The following is a 21,970-nucleotide window of genomic DNA, read 5'->3' on the forward strand; positions in this document are numbered from 1 at the left end:
ATTTGTATACATACTACAGTAGTACCTGCAGCTTCTGTCTGCAAGTCTTGCATCTGGACTAGATGCAAGTAGTGTGAGACTCCCTGCCCCAAACAGCTTACAATCAAAGCAAATGGGAAGCAAAGACAAAGAGAAATGTCCCTTGTGCAAAGTCACAAAGCAAGTCAGTGTAGAGCTGGAAATAAACCCAAATCTCCCAGTCCCATGCCCAGACTGCACTGCCCCTCATAGCTGCACGCTATCTTGCAGACCCTGAAGATATTTTACACCATCTTCTTTAATTCTGAGAACCTCCAGATGCAAAGTTATTTATTCATCTTAACAGAAACAAACACCCTGCCTATAAAACAATAAATATTGCAGACCTTTATAGACCCGCTGCTAACTATTTTTACACCTCCCAGAGCCTGAGGCTGTTGTAATCCAAAACAGAGATTTCCCAGTAATTAGATTCCACTATTGCAGTAGAGATTGCTTTGGATTCCCTTAGAACATTTAAATGCTAATTTTGCAAGCACTGACTTGTAACCTGAGCTTATGATGATTTCATGCCTCTTTCAGAGTGCCTGGCTTCTCCACTGTAAGATGCCAATGCTCATAAACAAAACGAATGACAGCAAGCCCTGTTTGTTCTTGCCTGTAGATGTTGCTCTTCTCCCACTGTTGTTTGTGATCATCACGTGGCTGCAATGCTTGCTCAGGCCCTGCAAACACGTGATGCTCACTAGATAAGGAACCCTAATGCACTCAGTGAGTTAGTCATTGTTCTTAAAGCTGCTGCAGCCAACAACATCCATTTTGAATCTTGCTGCTATTTCCTTCTTCTCCTCCGTTACCCCAAATGCCCTTTTTCAGTATAACTAAAGAAATGGCCATTGGGACCGCAGTCCTAGGGGTTGCTTTTGCTACTGGAGTCTTAGCAGGTAAGCGCCGCTTTCTTATCTGATCTATAAAATCCAACACACCCTCCCAGCTCCCAAGCTCGTGGCCAGAAGTGAGCTCTCCTTGAGCAGAAGGCAGCAGCAGTCCGCTTCAAAGCACAGTCACTGGCTGTGCTCAATCCAGCTGCACTTTACCACCCATTTAAAAAAAAGTGTGTGTGTGTAGGTTAGAAAGTAATTTACTAGATGTTGGGGGAAGGGGAGAGGGAAAAGGGGGGAAGGTGCTGGAATTAAAACTGCTGGCTTCTAGAATGTTAGCCAAGTGAAGGTGTGAAATATTGTATAGGGAGCGAGCGAAGGGGAGAGAGAGAGATTTCTATAGACTTAAAGGTTGCGGTTACATTTTCAAAAGCCCTGGAGAATAACAATATCCTTTTTAATGAGGTGGGTAATGGAATCTTATGCTTCAGGTCACAGGCTGACAGCTCCCAGGTCGGGCATGGGCTCTGGAGGGAATTCCCTTTGCTCCTGTCCCCAAGCACTGGCCAGGGGCACGCTGGCTGGTTCACCTTCCTGTGCCTGAGGCAGGAGACCAAATAAAATCCTGATCCTGCAATGAGCGCGGCTGTTGTGGACTCCTTTGCCTGTCTTAGGACTCTGCATGGGTTTGTATTAGCAGATCTCATTGTAGGATGAGCACTTATAGGAATCCATGGCAAACCCTGTGCACATTGGGCAAGTTTGCATGCTGCACATCTTGCAGTATAGCTAGCCCCAAGCATTCGAAATTGTGAGATTTGCTTTACAAATCATGAGATTTGTAGAAAAATAAAACTTGGCTTCTATTTGCCTTCTGGGTTCTGATCCTTTAGGAGTTCCATGTTCAAGTTTTTTTCTCTGCAAATATAAGGGCTAAACTTTCTTTTCTTTTTTTTTAATGAAAGTTCAGATTCTCTTGGAATCATCTGACTGCAGCTGGGAAAGAGACCAATATTGTGAAACTCACAAGAGTTGTCAACAGTTTACAACTAGTGCCTATTTCCACAATAGCATGAGCCAAAGTCCAGGCTCCAAACAGACCCAGTATAGGAAAATCAGGGTCAGAGCTTTAGCTTCGCCATTTGTACGTCTGTCTGTTCTCAATAAGCTGAACAGTAAAAGCAAACGTCTACCCCGTTTTGTTCCTTTTTGTGGTTGCGTTCTGTATACATGGTGCCAAGTATCAGGGGGTAGCCATGTTAGTCTGTATCCACAAAAACAATGAGGAGTCCAGTAGCACCTTAAAGACTAACGGATTTATTTGGGCATAAGCTTTTGTGGGTAAAAACCCCCACTTCTCAAAATCTTATGCCCAAATAAATCTGTTAGTCTTTAAGGTGCCACTGGACTCCTCGTTGTTTTTATGTATACATGGGAACCTACTCCGAGTGAATAGCAAGATAGAGTATCCTCTCCAAAAGACCTTTTCTAGCAAGAACTGAACACAAGGAATGGGTTATAGGCCAGGATTTGACTGAGCTCTGGCAGTAAATATACAGCGCTGTTAAGGGCCCAGTCTGTCTGTATAATCCACTATGCCACTGTACTGCAATAGGCTGGAAAGCACACCTACCAATAGCTCTTCTACTCGGGATTAAAAGGCCATGGTTTTAGCAAAGCTGCTGTGAGCTGTCTCAGCCCTCCCCTTGCAGGGTGACTGCAGACAGACATGTATCCTCCTAAGCACATTGGAAATTGCCATCATAGTGTTCTGGTCATGGCTTTTTCTTCTGGTAAGAGGAGCAGGTGCTAGTTTTCTCCCATCAGCTGGGGCAAGAGCAAGCACAGTCTGAGCAGAGGAGCAGGGACTAGGATGCTCGCGTTCTGTTCCTCGCCCTGTCACTGACTTGCTGGGTGATTGTGGCAAGTCACCAGACCTCTCTGTGCCTCAGTTTGCCCCTCTGTAAAGCAGGGATATTATTAGAAAAAAATCATTGAGATCCTTGAATTAAATGTGCTGTCTAATGGCAAAATCAGCCACTGAATGACATCAGTGTCAATTTACAGTCACTGCAGACCTGGACTGGATTTGAACAGATGCTTTAGAGGTGAAAAACCTCTAATCCCACTGCCAGTCCCCTGAGCTGTCTAGCCCCTTCACCATCTTCATTTGAGGTTTTGCAGAGCAAGGCACCTTTAGTGGCAGTTTTCTTGGTCTTTATTTGCTCAAGGCATAACTGGTCATTGCAAACTTTTTCCACTGAGACACAAAACCTTTTAATATCTTAATTTTTTTTAATAGGTAAAAAATATCCATTTTTAGCTTTTGGAATTCCCCGATCACCCAAGACTCTACTTGGAAAAGGGAGCCCACTATGGCAATACATATTGGATCACTCTCTGCGGGAGCATCCAGTCCTAAAGAAGCTGCGACTGGTCAGTGTTTTTCTCAAGATGTGTTTTGTGGAGCGTGGTGTGTCTACAGTACTGCTATTAATGTCCCATGATTCATAGAGTCCATGGCCAGAAGGCACCATTGTGATCATTTAGTCTGACCTCCTGTATAACACAGGCCATAGAACTTCTCCAAAATAATTCCTAGAGTGGCTTTTTTAGAAAAACATCCAATCTTAATTTAAAAATGATCAGTGATAGAGAATCCACCACGACCTTTGGTAAATTGTTCTGATCATTAATTACACTGTCAAAAATGCATGCTTTATTTCCAGTCTGAATTTGTCTAGCTTCAACTTCCAGCCACTGGATCACGTTACACCTTCCTCTGCTAGATTGAAGAGCCCATTGTTAAATATTTGTTCCCCACATAGGTACTTACAGACTGTCAACAAGTCGCCCCTTAACCTTTTCTTTGTGAAGCTAAATAGATTGAGCTCCTTGAGTCCATCACTATAAGGCATTTCAATATTGTCTGTGCCCAGTACATAGGTCTGCTAGTCCCTAAAGAACTGCCTTTTCTCTATCCACCTGTATGTAGATTTGTAGTGGTATCTAAGGCCCAGAGTCCCAAATTATCTAAGTACTGGATTCCCACTACTGAAGTGGCTTGCCCCATGGCACCCAGAAGGCCAGTGGCAGAATGCCAGACTAGATAACCCAGCTCTCCTTTGGCAGGCAGCGCCTTCTCCACTGGGCCAAACTACCCCCTCCATAATCATTGCATTGCTCCCTATAGAAAATATTTAAATAGAAAACAAATGTGTTGATTTTAAGGCCAGAAAGAACCATTATGATCTAGTCATAGAAGGCCATAGAATTCCAGCCAGCAATTCTTGCATCAAGCCCATAGCTGCTTGCTGAGCTAGAACGTGACTTGTAGAAAGACAGCAATCTTGATTTCAAGACTTCAAGTGGCAGAGAATCCCTCCCGTCCCTATGTAAGTTGCTCCTGTGGTTACTTACCCTCACTGTTAGGTTTGCCCACAACAATGGTAGCTGCTTATACATGTATCTTCTTTGGTAAATGAACAGAAATTGCTTCTCTGAGATCAACAGTAATAATAAACCCCAATGCTGTCCTCATCCTGAGTATCACGTTGGGCTCTTGGGAATCTGCTTGAAAAAACAACTTCAGGGTAGTTTTTCCTTTCCTGTTTCCTTTCAATTTTGTACCATTTCCTTTTCTAGCTCACCTTGGACCATCCCTGGAGTAGAATGATGGTGTCTTGTGACCAAGCTCAGCTTATGGCAAACTTGGCCAAACTCATCAAAGCCAAGAAAGCTATTGAAATAGGTAAGAATGCACATTTCCTAGGGCATGGCTCAACACTGATCATTTGGAAGCTATGTCAACATAGTTCCCTGCTTCACCAAGCCTACCAAAGAGCACCAAGGGTGATGGGAGGTGGTCAGAGCAGGACTCTTCGGTTAGCTTCTTGCCTCTGACCTTGGGCAAGTCAGATTTTCAATAGTGACCACTGATACTGGGTGCCCAACTTGAGACACCTGTTCCTGATTCTTAGAGGTGCTGCAAATCCCCAGCTTCCACTGACATCAACTTCAGTGGTGAGCGCTCAGCACTTCTGGAAATCAGGCCCCAGGGGTCACAGTTTGGGTACTTAATATCAGTGGCCACTCTGGAAAGTGTTGACCCTGACCTCCCTGCCTGTTATCCCCATTGTACAGATGAGGAAAGACCAACCTCTCAGGGGTGTGGTGAAGCCTAATTCAGGGCTGACGGTACAGCAGTGTGAGTGGCTTACGTGGAAAGCACCATGGGACAAAAGCAGAAGAAGAGATCAAAGCCCAAGGGAAAGGGCTTGGCTTGGGTGGACCTAAGGGAAGGATTCTCAACCTCCTGTTTTTCAGGGTTAGGGAATCCACAGCAGCTGCCAGCTACTGCAGGTGGAGAACAACAGGCACAGCCCACAAGGATTCAGTGTGCCACGCTGACCGTGGCTCCATCCCCTCCTCTTCCTTTTTCACTTAGAGACCCGCTAAAGTCAAATTCATGCCATACAGGATGGTACTCTGAGGTACCCTTGACAGACGTAAGCTGTGAATTTAGCTAGAGAACTAACAAGCGTTCACAGCCACTATTCTGTCGGGCTTCAGCAGCTACAAAATGCTACCCTGGTAATGGGACAGATAGCATTAATTATTAGTGATTTGGGATCCTCAGCTCTTTTGGGGGGCTATATTCTTTAACACAAAAAAAACCCTTCTTGTCTACAGTTAAATCAGTTTTTATGGTCAAATGAGTCTTACTTCTTTCCCTCGTGTCTTTTCTAGGTGTTTTTACAGGCTATAATACCTTAAACATGGCACTAGTCTTGCCAGATGATGGCAAAGTCGTTGCCTGCGATATAAATGAAGATTACGTCAGTATTGGAAAGCCACTGTGGAAAGAGGTAAATAGTCTCTGCCCGTCCCTAAATGCTGCATGCTCTGAATAGGAGTGCTCAGAATTGTAGGAGTATGTTCCAGGAGGGCTTAACTTTGTTTCCCTCCAAGTCTCAGATGTGCATGTGTGGTAGCTGCAGGAAAGAATCAGGTAGTTAGAAGGTTACACAACTTATCCACCCAAATCCAAGTGCCACGGAATGTGAGCGTTCACTTTAGGCACTATAGTATAGGCTGGGTTGAGGCAACTTGGTAAACTTGGCCTGTTGTTTGACCAAATGTTATATGAATGCTGGAAGTAACAGGGAAAGTAGGTATGGGAGCCTCCAATTTTATGGTGACTTTTCTGAGTGCATCCCACTTCAAGATATTTCACAACTACTTCCATCAAATCCCTTTCCTCTTTTGTTTCAGGCAGGAGTGGAGCATAAAATAGACTTGCGGATTAAACCAGCAATTCAAACACTTGGTAGGTAACATAATAAATATGAAAAGTAGAGGCTGAAGACCTAGGCTGGGGAGGAGTCCCTCATGTGACGTCTGAGATTAGGAGTTGTATAGCAAAGATGAACATGCAGTTTCATCAGTCACAATGGGCGGCTTCTCTGTTTATAGAAAGGAAATTTAGGAAGAGTTCAGCTGTTTTCAGATACTGGTAGAGAGGAGAGAGAAAGTGGATAACTGTTCATCTACCATCCATTGTTACATTGGTCACTTACCCACGCAGCCCATTGCTGTGTTTAATATTAAAAGAGGTATTGTCTTGCTGCTTCTATCACAGGGAAAGCTGCTTAAGATGGATTTAAATTGGACAAAACCCAATTTCTCTCCCATGAAGTGTCTATTCTAAGTGATTATCTGTTTATTCTAGGCAAGCAAAGTCTTCTCTGAGGAGCGAAAGATGCAGAGGGAGTCGAGAAGCTAGTGTACAAGCATCAGAGGCAGGACATTTCTGATCTGGGGAAATGCAGTTTGGTATTCGTGGTCAGGAGGAAGCAAAGCCTTCCAAGACCACGGAAAAGGCAGATGCAGAACAAGTTCGTATAACAGGAAGCACTGTCTCACAGGGGAGCAGCATTAAGGAGGGAAAGTTGCTGTCAGAAAGACTGTTTATTCCCACTGCAAACGCCAGTGATCCATTCCACCAGCCAATGCTGCTTCTTTGCCCACACTCAGCTTTTCAGAAGAAGTGTCTTTAAGAGAAAAAACTGCCCAGAAGCAGCCTAGCACAGTCACTGTAGTACCCAGGGGGCAGTGTCTTCTTACTGTGACTGATGCTGCTGTCCTGCCTGGTAGCTAGACTAATGCGGCCTGTCACCCACTCTCTTCTGTCACAAACATTAGCCTTGTCTGGGCCACGTTCTTCCCTCCAGTGTACCCATACAAACTCTGATAACAACAGGGCGGTCTGCTGACTAGCCCCATGCAGAAAAGGCCTCACAAGTTGTTCTCCAAAACAAGAGGGTGCAGAGCAATTTGAGAAGGGCAGATAACTTTGCATGAGCTCCTTGCTCCTTCATAGTAGGCCTCTCAAAACCCTACCTCTCTTCCCCGTCTCCTCTTCTGAGATGCTGCAGTGGGGAGTGAGATTCCAAACCCAAATGGGGTCCCCTCCCAAAACACAGAGTAGTGGTGGGTGGGGCTATAAACCGCCAAGTACTTCTCTCTCACCTTCTAGTGCCCTGGGGTGGACCAGAGCCATTGTCTCTGCAGCTGACAGTTCCAGTTTGGAGCTGTCAGCCAGACAGAGTGCAGCATAAGAAAGTTTTAACAGACCCCAGTTGCACTTGTTTTGGCCCAAAAAGGGGAAATGGAATGAGAGACTGCTGAGAAAAGCCCAGTGGGTGACAACCACTTGCTGCCATCTGTGATTACACAAAGGATGCACGTGCTCAGGCAAAGTCCACCAAAGGGCCTTCTGGGTAAGAATTCTGCATGGCCCAAATTACAGCATTGTGGTCAGCAGTAGATTGAGCAATCTGAAAATTCATTTAACATCTAGGGTCTTTCTACTGGGGGGAAATTTCCAACCAGCTTTAAAACCAGTTTAGCTAAGCTGATTTTAAACCTAATGGGAGAAGTAGTGTAAACCCAGTTTAAAGGATCCTAACCTACTCTTACTGAACCAAATTTAGGAGTATCATGTCTACAGTCTACGCTATGGCTTTGGCTGCTTCTGAAATTGGATAGTAAGCTTCTCCAGACCTTTGTAGACTCTGAGCCTTGACATACATGGATTGTCTCACCCCTTTCTTCAGTGTTAAACGTGGGCATCACAACACACTTTGTTTCCTGTCTAGATGAACTACTGGCAGACGGTGAAGCTGGGACCTATGACTTTGCTTTCATAGATGCAGATAAACAGAGTTACAATGAGTACTATGAAAAATGTTTACGTCTCATAAGGAAAGGGGGAATCATAGCTATTGATAACGTAAGTATTAACCCACTGTTCCACCCCCACGTTAAATCATATTAAGGTTGTTACTGGAACTATCTAATTCTGACCCAGGGGACATAGATCCCAAACACAGCATTCAGTTTGCAAGTTATATAAAGGTGATTAAAAAAAAAAAAAGAGAACATGATTGTTCTATTTACCTGTTAATGACGCACACAGGTAATATCTGCAGCAACTAAAACGACCTTGCATTAACCTGTATATATGTACACTTCAGCGTCTACTGTGCCCACACACACACACAAAAAGTGCAGAATACCAACGTCTTATCAAGCTATTCATGCATTACACAAAGAATGTTTTATGGGATATTGATATTTAACAGTTATATCCTCCTATAGGGCATCTTCTACAATTGTAAACTGTTCATAATACCTAAAATTATATTTGCTTTATTCATCATCATGTTACAAGCGACTTCCAAATACTTTAGAGAAACTATTGAACAGTATTACTCAAAAAGAAAGAGAGGGATTAGTGTTAGTTGTGTTAGGAATGTCTACACATTTTCATATGTCTACCTATTTCTATTAGGTTAACTTATTTATAGGGGCTGGTCTGAGGCTTATTACTTGCAAACAGCTCTGAGATTTGTTGCATTTCTATAGAGCCTTCTGCCCAAGGGTGTCAAAGCACACTATGAAAGTAGGTGGGTATAGTTGTCCCCAATAAATAGATGTGAAAACTGAGAGAGGCCCAAATTAAGCAAAGTATTTACATACGTACTGAAGTTTGTCCCTGTTCAACCTATCACTTAAGCTTAAGTTCCATTGATGCTAATGAGATTCAAGCACATGCCTAAAGTTAAGCATGCGCTTAAGTGATAGGCTGAATAGGGATGGACTGCTGAATCAGGACCAGAAAGATTAAGTGACTTGCCAAAAGTCACCAAGTCAGGGAATAGACTCTGGACTCCCAGCCCCACTGGAGTATGCTGCCTCTATGTGGTGTGTTATTAGTATCAATGCAAAATATTATAATGCTCTTCAACCAAACTCCTGATTTGTTAACTACTTTGTGATCAAGGGCTTTTCTACACTACCACAGCCGGGCCTGGGATAGCTATGCCAGCCAAGCCTCCTAATGGAGACACAGTATACGGCAACAGAAGGAGTTCTGCCAGCATAGCTATACCAACTTCCTGCATGACATTTGTTAAGCCAACAGAAACACTCTTCTGTTAGCATGTTATGTCTACACTGGGAGTTTTGCCAGCCTAGCTATATTGGCTGGGGGTGTGCTTTCTCCCCCCCCCCCCTCTCCTAACCACATAGCTATGCTAGCAAAACTTTTGTAGTGTAGACAAGGCCTAACAAAAGGAAGTTAAAGGGGTTGTCAGCACATGCTTGTGAAAGGCTGTGTGGACAGACTTGCATGAGTTTAAACCAGGCTTATATTAGTTTAGCCCCAACCTCTTTTGAATGGGTTTAAAATCATCTGAAATAAATATGGATTAAACTGCAGTGTGTCCACACAACCTTTTGCACTATTCTAATTTAATCAGTTTTAAAATCACACCTTTAGTTAAACACTTACAACTCTGCATGTAGAGAAGCCCATAGTCTTGTAAACGCTAATAAAGTTCTCTTGACCCTACACTTTCCTTTGGACTGTCAGTGCCAGCAACAGCCTGGTCAGATGCAGTGTGCAGCTTGCACATGAGGGTGATTGTATGCATGTGATTCTTTTTTACATTAGGTTTTATGGCACGGGAAAGTATTGAAGCCAAGCAAGAATGATATGGAAACCCAAAGCCTCCACCACCTCAATGAGAAGATCTTACGAGATGTACGAGTCAATATCAGCATGCTCCCAATGGGGGATGGAGTGACACTAGCATTCAAGCTATAGTGGGAGAAAAATGCTGAGCAATGACAGGGAGACAGAGAAGAAACAATTCATCAGGCAAAACTAAGGTGGAACATGAGTAGCATCTGTGAACCTGTGTCTCAGCTGAATAGCATAAAGCTGGGAAAACAGCCCTTGAAATGACCAGAAAAACTACAGGTATCTAAATACAATGGTAGAAAAAAGATTTATATTAAAATTTAGTATAATTTTATATCACAATAAAAAGGAAAAACCCACAGTAAGTTGTCTTTGTAAGAGATAGTGATAGAGGGAAGGAATCTCCTTAACGACTCACTCCTTCAAGACACTGAATGACTTTTTTATTATTTGTATTATGAGATACAGACATTCCCCATTGTAAAGAGCTTACATTTACACACGCAACACAGATAAAGGGTGAGCACTGAAGCACTGAAAGATTAAGTGATTTATCCAAGATCCCATAGGGAATCTGTAGCACTGCCAGGAATGGAGCCCTGACGGCTCCAGGCCCAGTTCAGCGTGTTAACCAAAAGACCATCTTTCCTTGGCTTTCACTGCCTTGAAGGGGATTTAACAGTGCTCACCATCTCTTAGGAGTGGTCCTGTAAATCACTCTAGAAACGAAGCCACAAAGCAGCATGAGTAACCAGGAGAGGAAAGCAGCTGTAACCCAGCACAATGAAACCTATGCGCCACTGACAGAAGGGCAAAAGGGTCATGCTGGCAACAAAGCTGAGAATGGGAGGTAGCATAACGGTAGCATTGCCAGGAGACTGGTGAGATCGGAGGACACATACTCGGGTTAGATGATTGCCACTCTACAGTTGTGTTAGTGTTGCTGCTTTAATCCATGCAGAGGACATAGCAAAATGTGTGCTGCTGTTCCTCGTTATCTTACTTACCGAACAAGCGGTGGGGATGTAGTGGGTAGTCTGCCAGTGACATTTAAGGTCATGAAGACTTAAGAAAACAAGAGATGGGCCCTGTGTAATCAGGCTGTGAGCTCCCTGTAAGATCAATTTCTCAAACAGCAGGGAGCCTGTAGCATTGCTGTTCATGCCCAGTATTTGGTATAGTATCTCCTCATACACTGCAGTTGTCACCAACCAATCGATCACCATCTCCGACAGCGCAGCAGGGCTGCCACTAAGACAGGCTCCCTCCCTGCCCCAGCCCCACACCGCTCCCAGAAGTGGCCAGCGTGGCCCCAGGGGGCGGGGACAAGGGTTTCCCTCCATGTGCTGTCCTTCTCTGCAAGCACCACCCCCACAGCTCCCATTGGCCAGGAATGGGGAACTCTGGCCAATGAGAGCTGCGGGGGCAGTGCTTGCAGAGAGAGACAGCGTGCGAAGCCACATGCCCCCCACCCCTCCCTCAGGGGTCACAGGGGCGCATTGGCCCCTTCAAGGAGTGGCGTGGGGCTGGGGTAGACAGGGAGATGCCTGCCTTAGCAGCAGCCGCACTACACCACAGACCAGGAGCTGCCGGAGGTAAGTGCTGCCCAGCAGGAGGCCACACACCAGCCCTGAGCCCTCTCTTGGAGCCAGCACCCCATACCCTCTCCTGCACCCCGAATCCTAGCCCTGATCCTCCTCCCAGAGCCAGCACCCTGTACCCCCTCCTGCACCCCAACCCCCTGCCCCAGCCCAGAGCACCCAAACTCCCTCCACAGCCCACACCCCCTCCTGCACCCCAACCCCCTGCCCCAGGCTCAGCCCAGAGCCTGCACCCCAACCCCCTACCCCAGCCTGGTGAAAGTGCATGAGGTTGGGGGAGAGTGGGGGGGGGAATGGAGAGAGGGGGTGGGGCTTTGGGGAAGGGGTGGGGGTAGATCCTGGATTGTCCTTAAATTCAAAAAATGATCGTAGGCGTAAAAAGGTTGGAGACCACTATTGTATAGCTTGTGCTTTCTGGCCTTCTAAGAAGCCAGGCAGGCAAGGGTGCTTGTATCATGCATATTGTGATAGAAACGATGTCCTCAGTACCCATCTGTTCCAGAACATCCAGAATAACACAACATTGTGACTATGGAAACGGATAAAACTTTCCTCCCCTTTACTTTACTGTGAGGAGCCTACATCTTTACAGCAAAACTGGTCTAGTGAAGTTCTAGCTATCTAGGTACTTATTAGCTGCATCTGTCATTTGATTTTGTCACACACTAGTCAAAAGAGACTTGTGGACTATGAACCTTCCTCAAGAGACTGTCTACTATTCCAGCAGAAAACTCAAAGCAAACGCTGCTTGACAAGTATTGGGGTTTTGCTGTGTTGAAGTCTTCCTCTAAAAGACATTACAAGCTGTTATAATTATTGCCAGGCAGTGTGAAGCACTTTACAGCTGCTTTTGGATCTAGCCATGAATGACAGTCCAGAAAGGAAAACTGTACAGTTTCCAGTGCAGTTAGAAAGTGACATAGAAACACACTCTGCTTATTCACAGCATTCAACAGGTTTAGGCGTCTGAGTTCTCAGAACCCACAACTCTGTGGCTGGTTAGTCCCAGCTGTCGATCAGATGGCTTGTGTACTGTTCATTGGAACCCTCGAGTCCACCTTTGTAAGAAGTGTGTGAGGGGGGAGGTGTTCTTTTACTGACCAGAAAAGAAAAAAAAACTGGATTTTCAGCAAGGTATATGGACCAAGAAGGAGCTGCACATCTTCCTAGCAACAAGATTTTCAGAAGGGAGTTAGAAATTCCAGATGCTGACCTGAGAACCTTAACAGGGCCTGATTTTTCAGAAAGCATGGAGCACCTGCCCTCTGCAAAACAGGCCCCTTTAAGAAACATCCTCCAACGCACTCTTGAAAATCTTGACCCAGGTTTCTTTCTGCTTTTCAGTGTGGCTGATGACCCGATTGGCAAGGACCCTACGATCTGAACCTACAAATATGTACATTCTGTGAAGGGGGACTGTTTCATAGGTTTTACTATAGAATCATAGAAATGTAGGGCTGGAAGGAGCCTCAAGAAGTCATCTTGTCCAACCCCCTGCACTGAGGCAGGACCAAGCAAATTTAGACAAACACCTATCAGGGATGGACTAACCTTTCTGGAAAACCTCCAGAGATGGGGATTCAACAGCCTCCCCCCATGAATTCATATTCCAGAGTTTTACTACCTTAGAGTTAGAAAGCTTTTCCTAATAGCTAACCTAAATCTCCCTTGCTGCAGATTACTTTTTCTCCTACCTTCAGTAGACATGGAAAACAATTGATCCCCATCCTCTCTCTAACAGCCCTTACCATATTTATAGTTGTACATTTGATTTTCACATCATAAGTGCAGTACTTTGCACTTGTCTTTACTGAATTTCATCTCACTGAATTCAGACCAGTTCTCCAGTTTGTCAAGATTGTTGTGAATTCTCATCCTGTCCTCCAAAGTCGTTGCAACAGTTCCCAGCTGAGTTTCATCCATAAACCTTATAAGCATTGTTAGAGAGCTTATTCCTTCACTTTTACACTTCCCTGGTCCTTCTCGCATGAACAGAGAGCAACGATACCCGAAGTCCGAAGGTGCAAACAATTCGATGTTTATTGGGGTGAACTTTTAGCAAGCTTAAATTTAAGTTCCTTTTCCTTATTTTCGAATCCCAACTTACTTCCTGTTTGCCCCTAATTTATACAGTAATATTTTTAGCTATACCTTAACCAATCATTCTACTAAAATTTACCTAACCAATCCTAACGTATTGTAACATGATTAGCTAACTAATTGTATCCCACCACCTTAATTAGTTTACACCCAGCAAAATTAATTATACAGCCAACAGAAAATTACAGAACCAGACAGAGACCATGCAAATAAACATACAAAACAATACAGAAGTGAGGATTTTACAACTACATTTATACAGACATAAGGGTTCTCCAGCTGTGTCTATTGATAAGTGAGTTCTTACCAGACAGAAAACTACTAAACTAAATTTTCTTTTACATGGTTTTAGGCTCTTCCCTTTCTCTGGAGGTGATAGATCGAATCACCTTCCTAACAGCCCCAGATTGACTTATTTCAATATGACTAGTTTGGAATGTGAGGATGTGACCATACATTTCCCAGTTTATGGCTGGCCTCTGCTGCTTAGCTGAAGAACCAGGCCTCAGACTGTCACAGTAAGAGAAGGCTATTACACAGACAGACAGTGATTTTTTTATTCTTTCTTTTATACCTCTATAACTAGCTAAGTGATAAGAATACACCTAAATTCTTAAAGTATAGGCCTTTGCAGACAGGCCTGAATATCTATATCCTAACACTCCACCCCTGTAATTCTCATCCTGTCCTCCAAAGTCCTTGCAACACTTCCCAGCCTTGTTTCATCCATAAACCTTATAAGCATAGTCTTCACTTCCTTAGCCAAGTCATTAATGAAAATATTGAATAGTATCAGACCAAGGACAAACCCTGGAAGGATCTCACTAGAATACTGTACATCCTACCTGTTTGACACCAAACAATTGATAACTGCTTTTAGTACATTTTTTAACTAGTTATGCACCCAGCTAATAATAAAGTCATCTAGGCCACATTCCCCTCGTTTGCTTATAAGAATGTCACATGGGACTGTGTCAAAGACCTCACTAAAAATCAAGATATCTCATATCTATTGCTTCCCACCTATCTAGGCCAGTAAGCTTGTCAAAGAAGGAAATTAACTTGGTTAGCATGATTTGTTCTTGACAAATCCATGTTGGCTATTACATATCACCCTGTTACCCTCTAGTTCAGTGGTCTCCAAACTGTGGGATACCCCCCTTAGGAGGGTGTGGAGGAACATCCAGGGGGCACAGCAGGGCTTTGGCCCACCCCCCATGGGGGGTAGGGAGGGAGCACAACCCAGCCCTGCTCTGCCTCCAACTCCATGCCAGCCCAGCCCCCATGCCGCAGCCCTGCTCCCGCCCATCTCGAGAGGTTCACAGAGAATGCCTGGCTTTGAGGAGTAAGGTGTACAGGAAGTGGGGGGAGAAGGGGAAACAAGATTTTCTTTGCTTTGGATTGCACTAACATGTCTGAGGTGTCACAATCCTTCTGACTGCCTTTTGTGATCCCCTGGGGGTTGTGACCTACTGACTGAGAAACACTGATGTGAGGAACATCCTGTAACTGGGGCCTCAGGCGCTGGGGAGATAAACACTGTGGGAATTAGAATCCAGCTGTAGACAATTTACATAATGTTTAAGCGCATTTTGTAATTTTGCAGTACAAGTTACTTTTTTTCTAATAATAGCGATAACAATAATAGCTTCTTTATAGAGCTCTCTATTCCTGTCTAAAGGCCTTCGGAAGAGGTGGGGTGGAGGCAGAGCAGAGGCGGGGCGGGGGCAGCTTTCCTGGCCAGCTCACCCAGCCGCGGGATCGGGCTGGCCAGGGCCCCTTCTGACTCTGGGCCTAGCGCCACGGTAAACCCAGTACTGCACCCACCAACTGAACTACCAGGGTCACTACTACTTGACCCTCAGCTGGAAGGATGCCCCAGATGTATATTGAGGGAGGCGGTCATTCCAGATGTGCAGACCCTCAGCAGAGAGGTCACATCAGTGCAACAGAATCTCAGTTCTACTGTGTGCTGAAACTTTCCCATGCACTCAACTGAATCCTGGCAATAGCGCTTTAAAAACAAACAAACAAAAGCAATCAACTATTGAGAGACTGACGGTAGAAGTGCAAGAGTCAACAACACTGCTCTGATTGCCAAACATTTAGAAGCAATAATGGGGTTGGGGTCTGAAAAGGGACAATTATTCAAAACATGGGTCTTCTCTTAGCCAGTTTCCCCCAGTTCCCACTGTTTGCTCACAGGATAGTAAGTCTGTTTAAAGACCAGGAAGTATTGTCTGGTAGTTGGAGCGTGGGCCTGTGAATCAGGAGGTCTGGGGTCTGTACCTGGCTCTGCTCTGAAAACCTTGATTCAGCCAAGCACTCACTTAAGTGCTTTCCTGAACTGAGGACTGTTATGAGTGAAACTCAGGCTTGGAAGATAAGTTGTGACAAGATGTATACACAACTTAAGTGGGATGTAAATTGGGTATAGGGTAAGTCCTAGCCCTCTCCCATGTGTGTTCGTCACAAGGCCCTTCCGCATGCTATGCCGCAGATTCCCCATCTGCATCCAGGAAATACTGATACTGTTACCACTTTCCTCACAGGTGTGTTGTGAGGATTAACTCCTTACTGTCTGTAAAGCCCTTTAAAACTCTCATCTGGAAGATGCTAAATGAATGCCAACAATGATTATATAGCTGCATGCTGTTCTCTCCATACTCTGCATTATGGATTTTATTTATTTAAAAAAATCAATCAAAGCAAAACATTTTTTAAAAGAGAAAGTTTGCAGACGCCCCACTTGAGACTGAGAGCCAGGACATGCTAGCACATAGCCTTGCTGCAGGTGACTGAAGGAAAAGTGCTTTAGGAGAAATTAATGATCTTGTTTTCTCGCTGACGATGCTTCGCAGGCTGATTACTCCGTGTATAGTTCATTTCAATGAAGGACGGCTCTTAGGTTTTGACACATCTGAGTCATATTACTTTGTCTGGTGAAAATACCCATTCCTCTTCAGTGGGACTGTCAACATTAATGCCTCCAGGTCACCCCCTTGGGGGAGAAGCAGGCAGCCCGATTACCTCCCATGTTTCTCTCTCTGGGGTGTCACAACCCTGTGGTCTGGTTCTGGGGTACATCCCTCCAGCTGTGCCTTTGTGAGTCCACCCCTTTCCAGGGAGACAACAGTCCAAACCAGAGGAAATGTCTTCCCTGCCCATGTATGGGAGAGGGAAGCAGCAGTCTCAGTTCCCACTCCTCAATGCGAATGAAGGTCTGGCCTTGATCTTGGGGGCACTTCAACAAAGAAAACCAGCCCGGCCCATCTTCTTCCTCAGAGAGCTCAAACTGGCAGGCAGCATTTGCAAGCTCTAGGGTCAGTTAATGCCATGGGCCCCCAGTGTGGGAGCTCTGGCCCCCGGCTTTGCTTGCTTCTGGGTACCACCCCTATCATAACAGGGCCAACTGCCTGGTAGCCAGAAGCCACTCTCTGGAACCCATTGCTACCAATTTCTCCCACCTTCACAGTCCCTTAGTGACTCTCAGTCCACAGGTAATTAAACCACTCCCCTCCTGGGGGCCTATTTACTGAGTCCTTGCACAGTGGCCCTCCAGGCCCCACTACCAGAGCTATGTCCCAGTTGAAAGTCTCTAAGGCTCTACATGGCTGGAGTTCAGCCTCCTTCAGTCGCCTGCCTTGTAGATCTCCAAACCCTTCCCTCAGTCAGGAGCCTCCAGCTCACTGCAGCTCCTCTTTGTCACAGCTCCCTCACTCGCCCGTAAAGTCCTGGTCTCTGACCAATAACATTCATCCTCACATCTTCTGCCGTGCTCTCCCTTGACACTTGATCTTCAACTATAAATTCTGTTTTTCAGTTGCTCGTGTGGTAGGGATTCGAAGTGTGAACAGTCAGAAACAAACTTTCAGCTAAAGATTTTCTAAAGGAGCTACTGGTTTTGAATGACCAACCTAAGACACCTTAAAGAGGCCCAATTTTCATTCAGTGCAGAACACCCATGCTCGGAAAATCAGGAACTTTTAAGGTGTCATGAGCTGGGCATCCAAAACACTAAATAATTGTGACAATCTTGACCCAAAACAGTTACACGACATGACCTTGACCGGCCATCGGACAGGTCAATTTCCCCAGATTGGAAGTAAGGTCTCAGATACAACCTGTAGCCTTAGTATTACTAATGCTGATGATAATTCTAGTAATGCTTGCATGGTAAGCGCTGTCAGTATACTTGTCTCTGTAGAAAATCCAAAGGATGGACGACTGCCTGCCTTAAGGAGCTTGCAACCTAAGGTCCCAAACATGCAATAGGGCCTGTGTGGCTGCAGCCCTGCTGCTGCATAAAGCCCCACTGACTTCAGCTGGGCTCTGCATGGGTGCAGGCACTCCCCCATGAGCCTCCTGGGGGCCTAAATAATTTGGGTTTTTTCTAATCTGCATATTCCCTGAATTGGTGCCTGTGCTAGTTGGAAGGCACATTATTGTGTGTTAATCACTTGCATTAGGGTAGCACCTCAAAGCCCAAACTGAGCCTGGGCTGCATTGTGCAAACATAGGGAGAGACAATCCCTGCCCCAAAGAGCCCACAGTCTAGACCGGGGGCGGACAAACTTTGTGACCCGAGGGACACATTGGGTTTCCGAAATTGTATGGAGGGCCAGTTAGGGGAGGTTATGCCTCCCCAAACAGCCAGGCATGGCCCAGCTCCTGCCCCTTGCCCCTTGATGCCCCCCCCGGACTCCTGCCCCATCCAACCCCCCTGTTCCCTGATAGCCCCCCCGGGGACCCCTGCTCCCTGTCCCCTGACAGCCCCCAGACTCCCTGCTCCTGACTGCCCCCACCACCATCCCATCCAACCCCCCCCCCTCCTTCCTGCCCTGTGGGACCCCTGCCCCCATTCAACCCCCCTGTTCCCCACCTTCTGACCGCCCTGACCCTTACCCACACTCCCTGCCCCCTGACCACCACCCCGAACTCCCCTGCCCTCTATCCAACCCGCCCTGCTCCCTGCCCCCTTACTGCGCTGCCTGGAGCACTGACGGCTGGCGGCATTACAGCCGCTCCGCTCAGAGCACCAGGACAGGCAGCAGCGCTGCCCGGCTGGAGCCAGCCATGCCACCGCACAGCACAGAGCACTGGGTCAGGCCGCAGTTCTGCAGCTGCGCTGCCCTGCAAGAGCGCGCAGCCCCACCGCCCACAGCACTGATCCGGCGGCATGGCGAGCTGAGGCTGCGGGGGAGGGGGTCAGGCATTCAGGGGCCAGAAAGGACGGTCCCATGGGCCGAATGTGGCCCGCAGGCTGTAGTTTGCCCACCTCTGGGCTAGACAGACCCTGAGAGAAAGGATGGATCATTCTCCTTGTGTTACAGATAGGGGGAGCTAATGCACAGAAAGACTGTAAGGCCAAGATCCTCAAATAACCTTTGTCATGTAACTGAACCCAGATCTTCGGAGTCCCAGGCTAACTCCTTAGCCACAGAGCTGGCTTTCCTCCCAGAGATGATATGTTTCCTTCTGTTCCCTTCACACATTTGCATATCATTTGTGGAAAAAAATAATTTGTGATCACCAGCTATTTAAAAAAATAATTTCAAGTGAAATTTTTTCACTAGCTCTACTTTTCAGCAGTCCCCATAGTTCCTCTTTAGAGCCTAGGAACCACCTCATTTCACCCACAAAGGCCCCTCCCCCCGGTGCTAGACACTCATTTTGCTCAGATGGGGTCTACTGAGTGAATGAGGCTAAATCTGCATGCACAAGGCCAGCGTATTGCCTCTGCTCTGGACGCTGCTCCCTTTAAAATATGCAGAGCATCATGCAAGTGTTTAATCAAACCTGTCTCCATCCTGATCACATAATTACCATTAGAAAGAACAGCGGTGTGTCCCTGAACTGTAGATTGATGAGCCATCTGTAAGCTGAAACAAAGAGCAGAAGGAAGCTTAATTGAATCAAATATTTAGAATACATTACACTCTATCTTCCAGTTATTCAGAGCCTGGCCTTCTCTTCAGACTTCTGTCCTGTGTGTCTGGAATTCATCACAGTTAACTGCATTTAATCCTGCAACCTTACTATAAAGTGACTGCTGATAACATATAATTATAGTTTAATTCAAGTGGTAAATCAGCTTGGGGGAATTTGTGGGAGCAATGGGGATTTACACTTGGATTAGGAGATAAAAAGCATGGTTCTTTTGTCCCCCTCTAGTGGGAGCATAGAGCCTTTGGCATCAGTGGGCACAAGAGCAGACTGTGGTTTTAGCAGTTTGGCACCGAAGAGTAAAAAGTGATGTTGTATATGGGCTGCTGCTGATAGAGTGGGAAAGCTTATAATGAGAGAGCCCCTAATGCTGCAGTGAATGGAGTACTGTCTAATAGAAACCTGCTGCTGGAGTCCCTAGTCGTCAGGATCCTCCAGGGCAGGGGGAGAGGAGACACACAAGGGGGTAGTCTTTGCTGCTAGCCTAAAAGGAGCTTGACTGCTGGTCATAATATACATAGGAATGAGTTAATGGCCCAGGCCAATCTAACCAGCAGTTTGCTCCAGCTTGGGGATATGACATGTAGGCCAGGGCATTGCTAGCTGGGGGTGCCTCTTGCATTCTCTCCAGTGCTAGGAAGAAATCCAGCCCTATTGCCTGCAGCAGCAATGGGCGGGTGGGGTAGTCCAGGGTGTATTTTAGAACACAACTCCCTCCCTTCTTAATCTAGACAAACCCAGTAAGAATCTCATCCAATGCCCAAAACTCCCATTGACTTCCCTGGCTATTGAATCTGGCTCTAGGTTTCTCATGTTCTCTTCCATAACACCTGAGTCACAGAGGGCAGGGTTAGACCCTTACTATTATACATTTAAGGAAGTAGCCTCAGCATGACTGAAGTAAAAACCTCAACTAATATGAAGAACCCTACATGTCCCAAGCTCAGAACTCCAGGCGTGGGCCCCCAAAATAAATGCTTTTCTCTACCCTGCATACTCTTCACCCCAACACTCTAGCTACATAAATAAACAGCAGCATCCGGGTTAGATTAGATGAAGTTAGAACTCACACCCCAGAGTGCCAGCCCAGTCTCAGAAACATTCAGTGGACTTTGCTTTCACTGTTTTTCATTCTCTTTGTGGCTGCTGTGGGAGGACTGACCTGCTACCAGTTCCTCTGCTTTTTATGAGATTTCCAGCCCCATCACAAGCAGGAAGGATCAGACAGTACCTGACGAAGTCTGTGCTCACCAGATTTTCAGACGCAAGAACGGTGGACATGGCTGAGATTCCCATCAGGGGGCCGTGGACTTTGATGGAATTAGTCATGCTGACGTAAATCGCAACCTGGGCCATGTTAATAAAACAGGGAGATGGGGAATAAATCAAAGCACTGGTGGAAAGATTTATTCTGTCTTGTCTCTGAGAAATCAGACAACATCAAATACGCAGTGAATTCACTTCCATCAAATGCTATGCTGGATTTGTTCCAGATCATCTAATTCTCAGCAGGTTAAATGCAGAAGTTAGGGTAAAATATTATCTGCTGCATTTTCACATTATCCATGGCACAGTATCTTGCTTATGTCATAAGTACAAGAAGGTGCATCCCTGACACTGTAAAAACACATGCTTCTGTAGAGCTGTTTGGCTGATTTCCACTACAACAGTATTAGGAACTAAAGGTGGAAATTCCCTTTCTTCTCTTGTGCACAGCTGTTCCCTAGCCTGCTGTATGCCACCCCAGAGGTAGCAGCATTTATTAGTGCTGTACTGCACTTTACGTTCTTTGTGATATGACTCAGGATGAAAGTTGCTGTATAAATACAAAGCATTCCCCCTGAATAACTCCAGTCACACAGAAATTGGTCCCATGCATTTGCAGCTACTTGTGGGTTCTAAATAACCTGTTTTATCATAATAATTTTAAAGGTGCCACTTTGAAAGAGGAAATGAACAAACATATAACATGTAAAAGACGGAAATTAATGTATGATTTCAAACAAGTTATTTATCTACCTCTTTGCCTCAGCACAATACTGTAGGGAAAAGCACATAACTAGCTACTTTAATATTTATTCCTATTATATGAAAAGTAAACATTGCTGATAAGTCACTGCTTTCCAGGCTAAGATTTCATATTGTAGACTGCTTTAAATTAATGCAGAAGCAAACATTATCTTTTCCAGTTATTCATCTATTTCCCTAATGAGTTCCAAGCAAATTGTGCCTACTTATATTTTATGATTTTAAATAATTAAAACATTTTATGAAAACAACTAAAATTCTCCCCAGCGTTAGCAGAAAAATTATTGATTGTGCGGGTCTCAAGCTACATGAAAAAAATTATTGTTTTAGTTTAAAGGCTCATAATTTTATTTCTATTTACCTACTAAAATCAAAGAAATTCAGTG

General features: G+C 45.4%; 1 protein-coding gene across 1 annotated transcript; it reads left to right on the forward strand.

Annotated features, from left to right (window-relative positions):
* Positions 1 to 841: 841 nt before the first annotated feature.
* On the forward strand, positions 842 to 11,162 carry COMTD1 (catechol-O-methyltransferase domain containing 1). Its single transcript, XM_039546344.1, has 7 exons — positions 842 to 923; positions 3,163 to 3,296; positions 4,506 to 4,611; positions 5,610 to 5,728; positions 6,135 to 6,189; positions 8,021 to 8,154; positions 9,880 to 11,162. Exons 1-7 carry the CDS (start codon positions 842 to 844, stop codon positions 10,030 to 10,032), a joined length of 783 nt encoding a protein of 260 aa, XP_039402278.1. The 3' UTR covers positions 10,033 to 11,162.
* The last annotated feature ends 10,808 nt before the right edge of the window (positions 11,163 to 21,970 follow it).

The sequence above is a fragment of the Mauremys reevesii genome, linkage group 7, assembly GCF_016161935.1.
Source record: "Mauremys reevesii isolate NIE-2019 linkage group 7, ASM1616193v1, whole genome shotgun sequence".
NCBI classification, from domain to species: domain Eukaryota; kingdom Metazoa; phylum Chordata; order Testudines; family Geoemydidae; genus Mauremys; species Mauremys reevesii.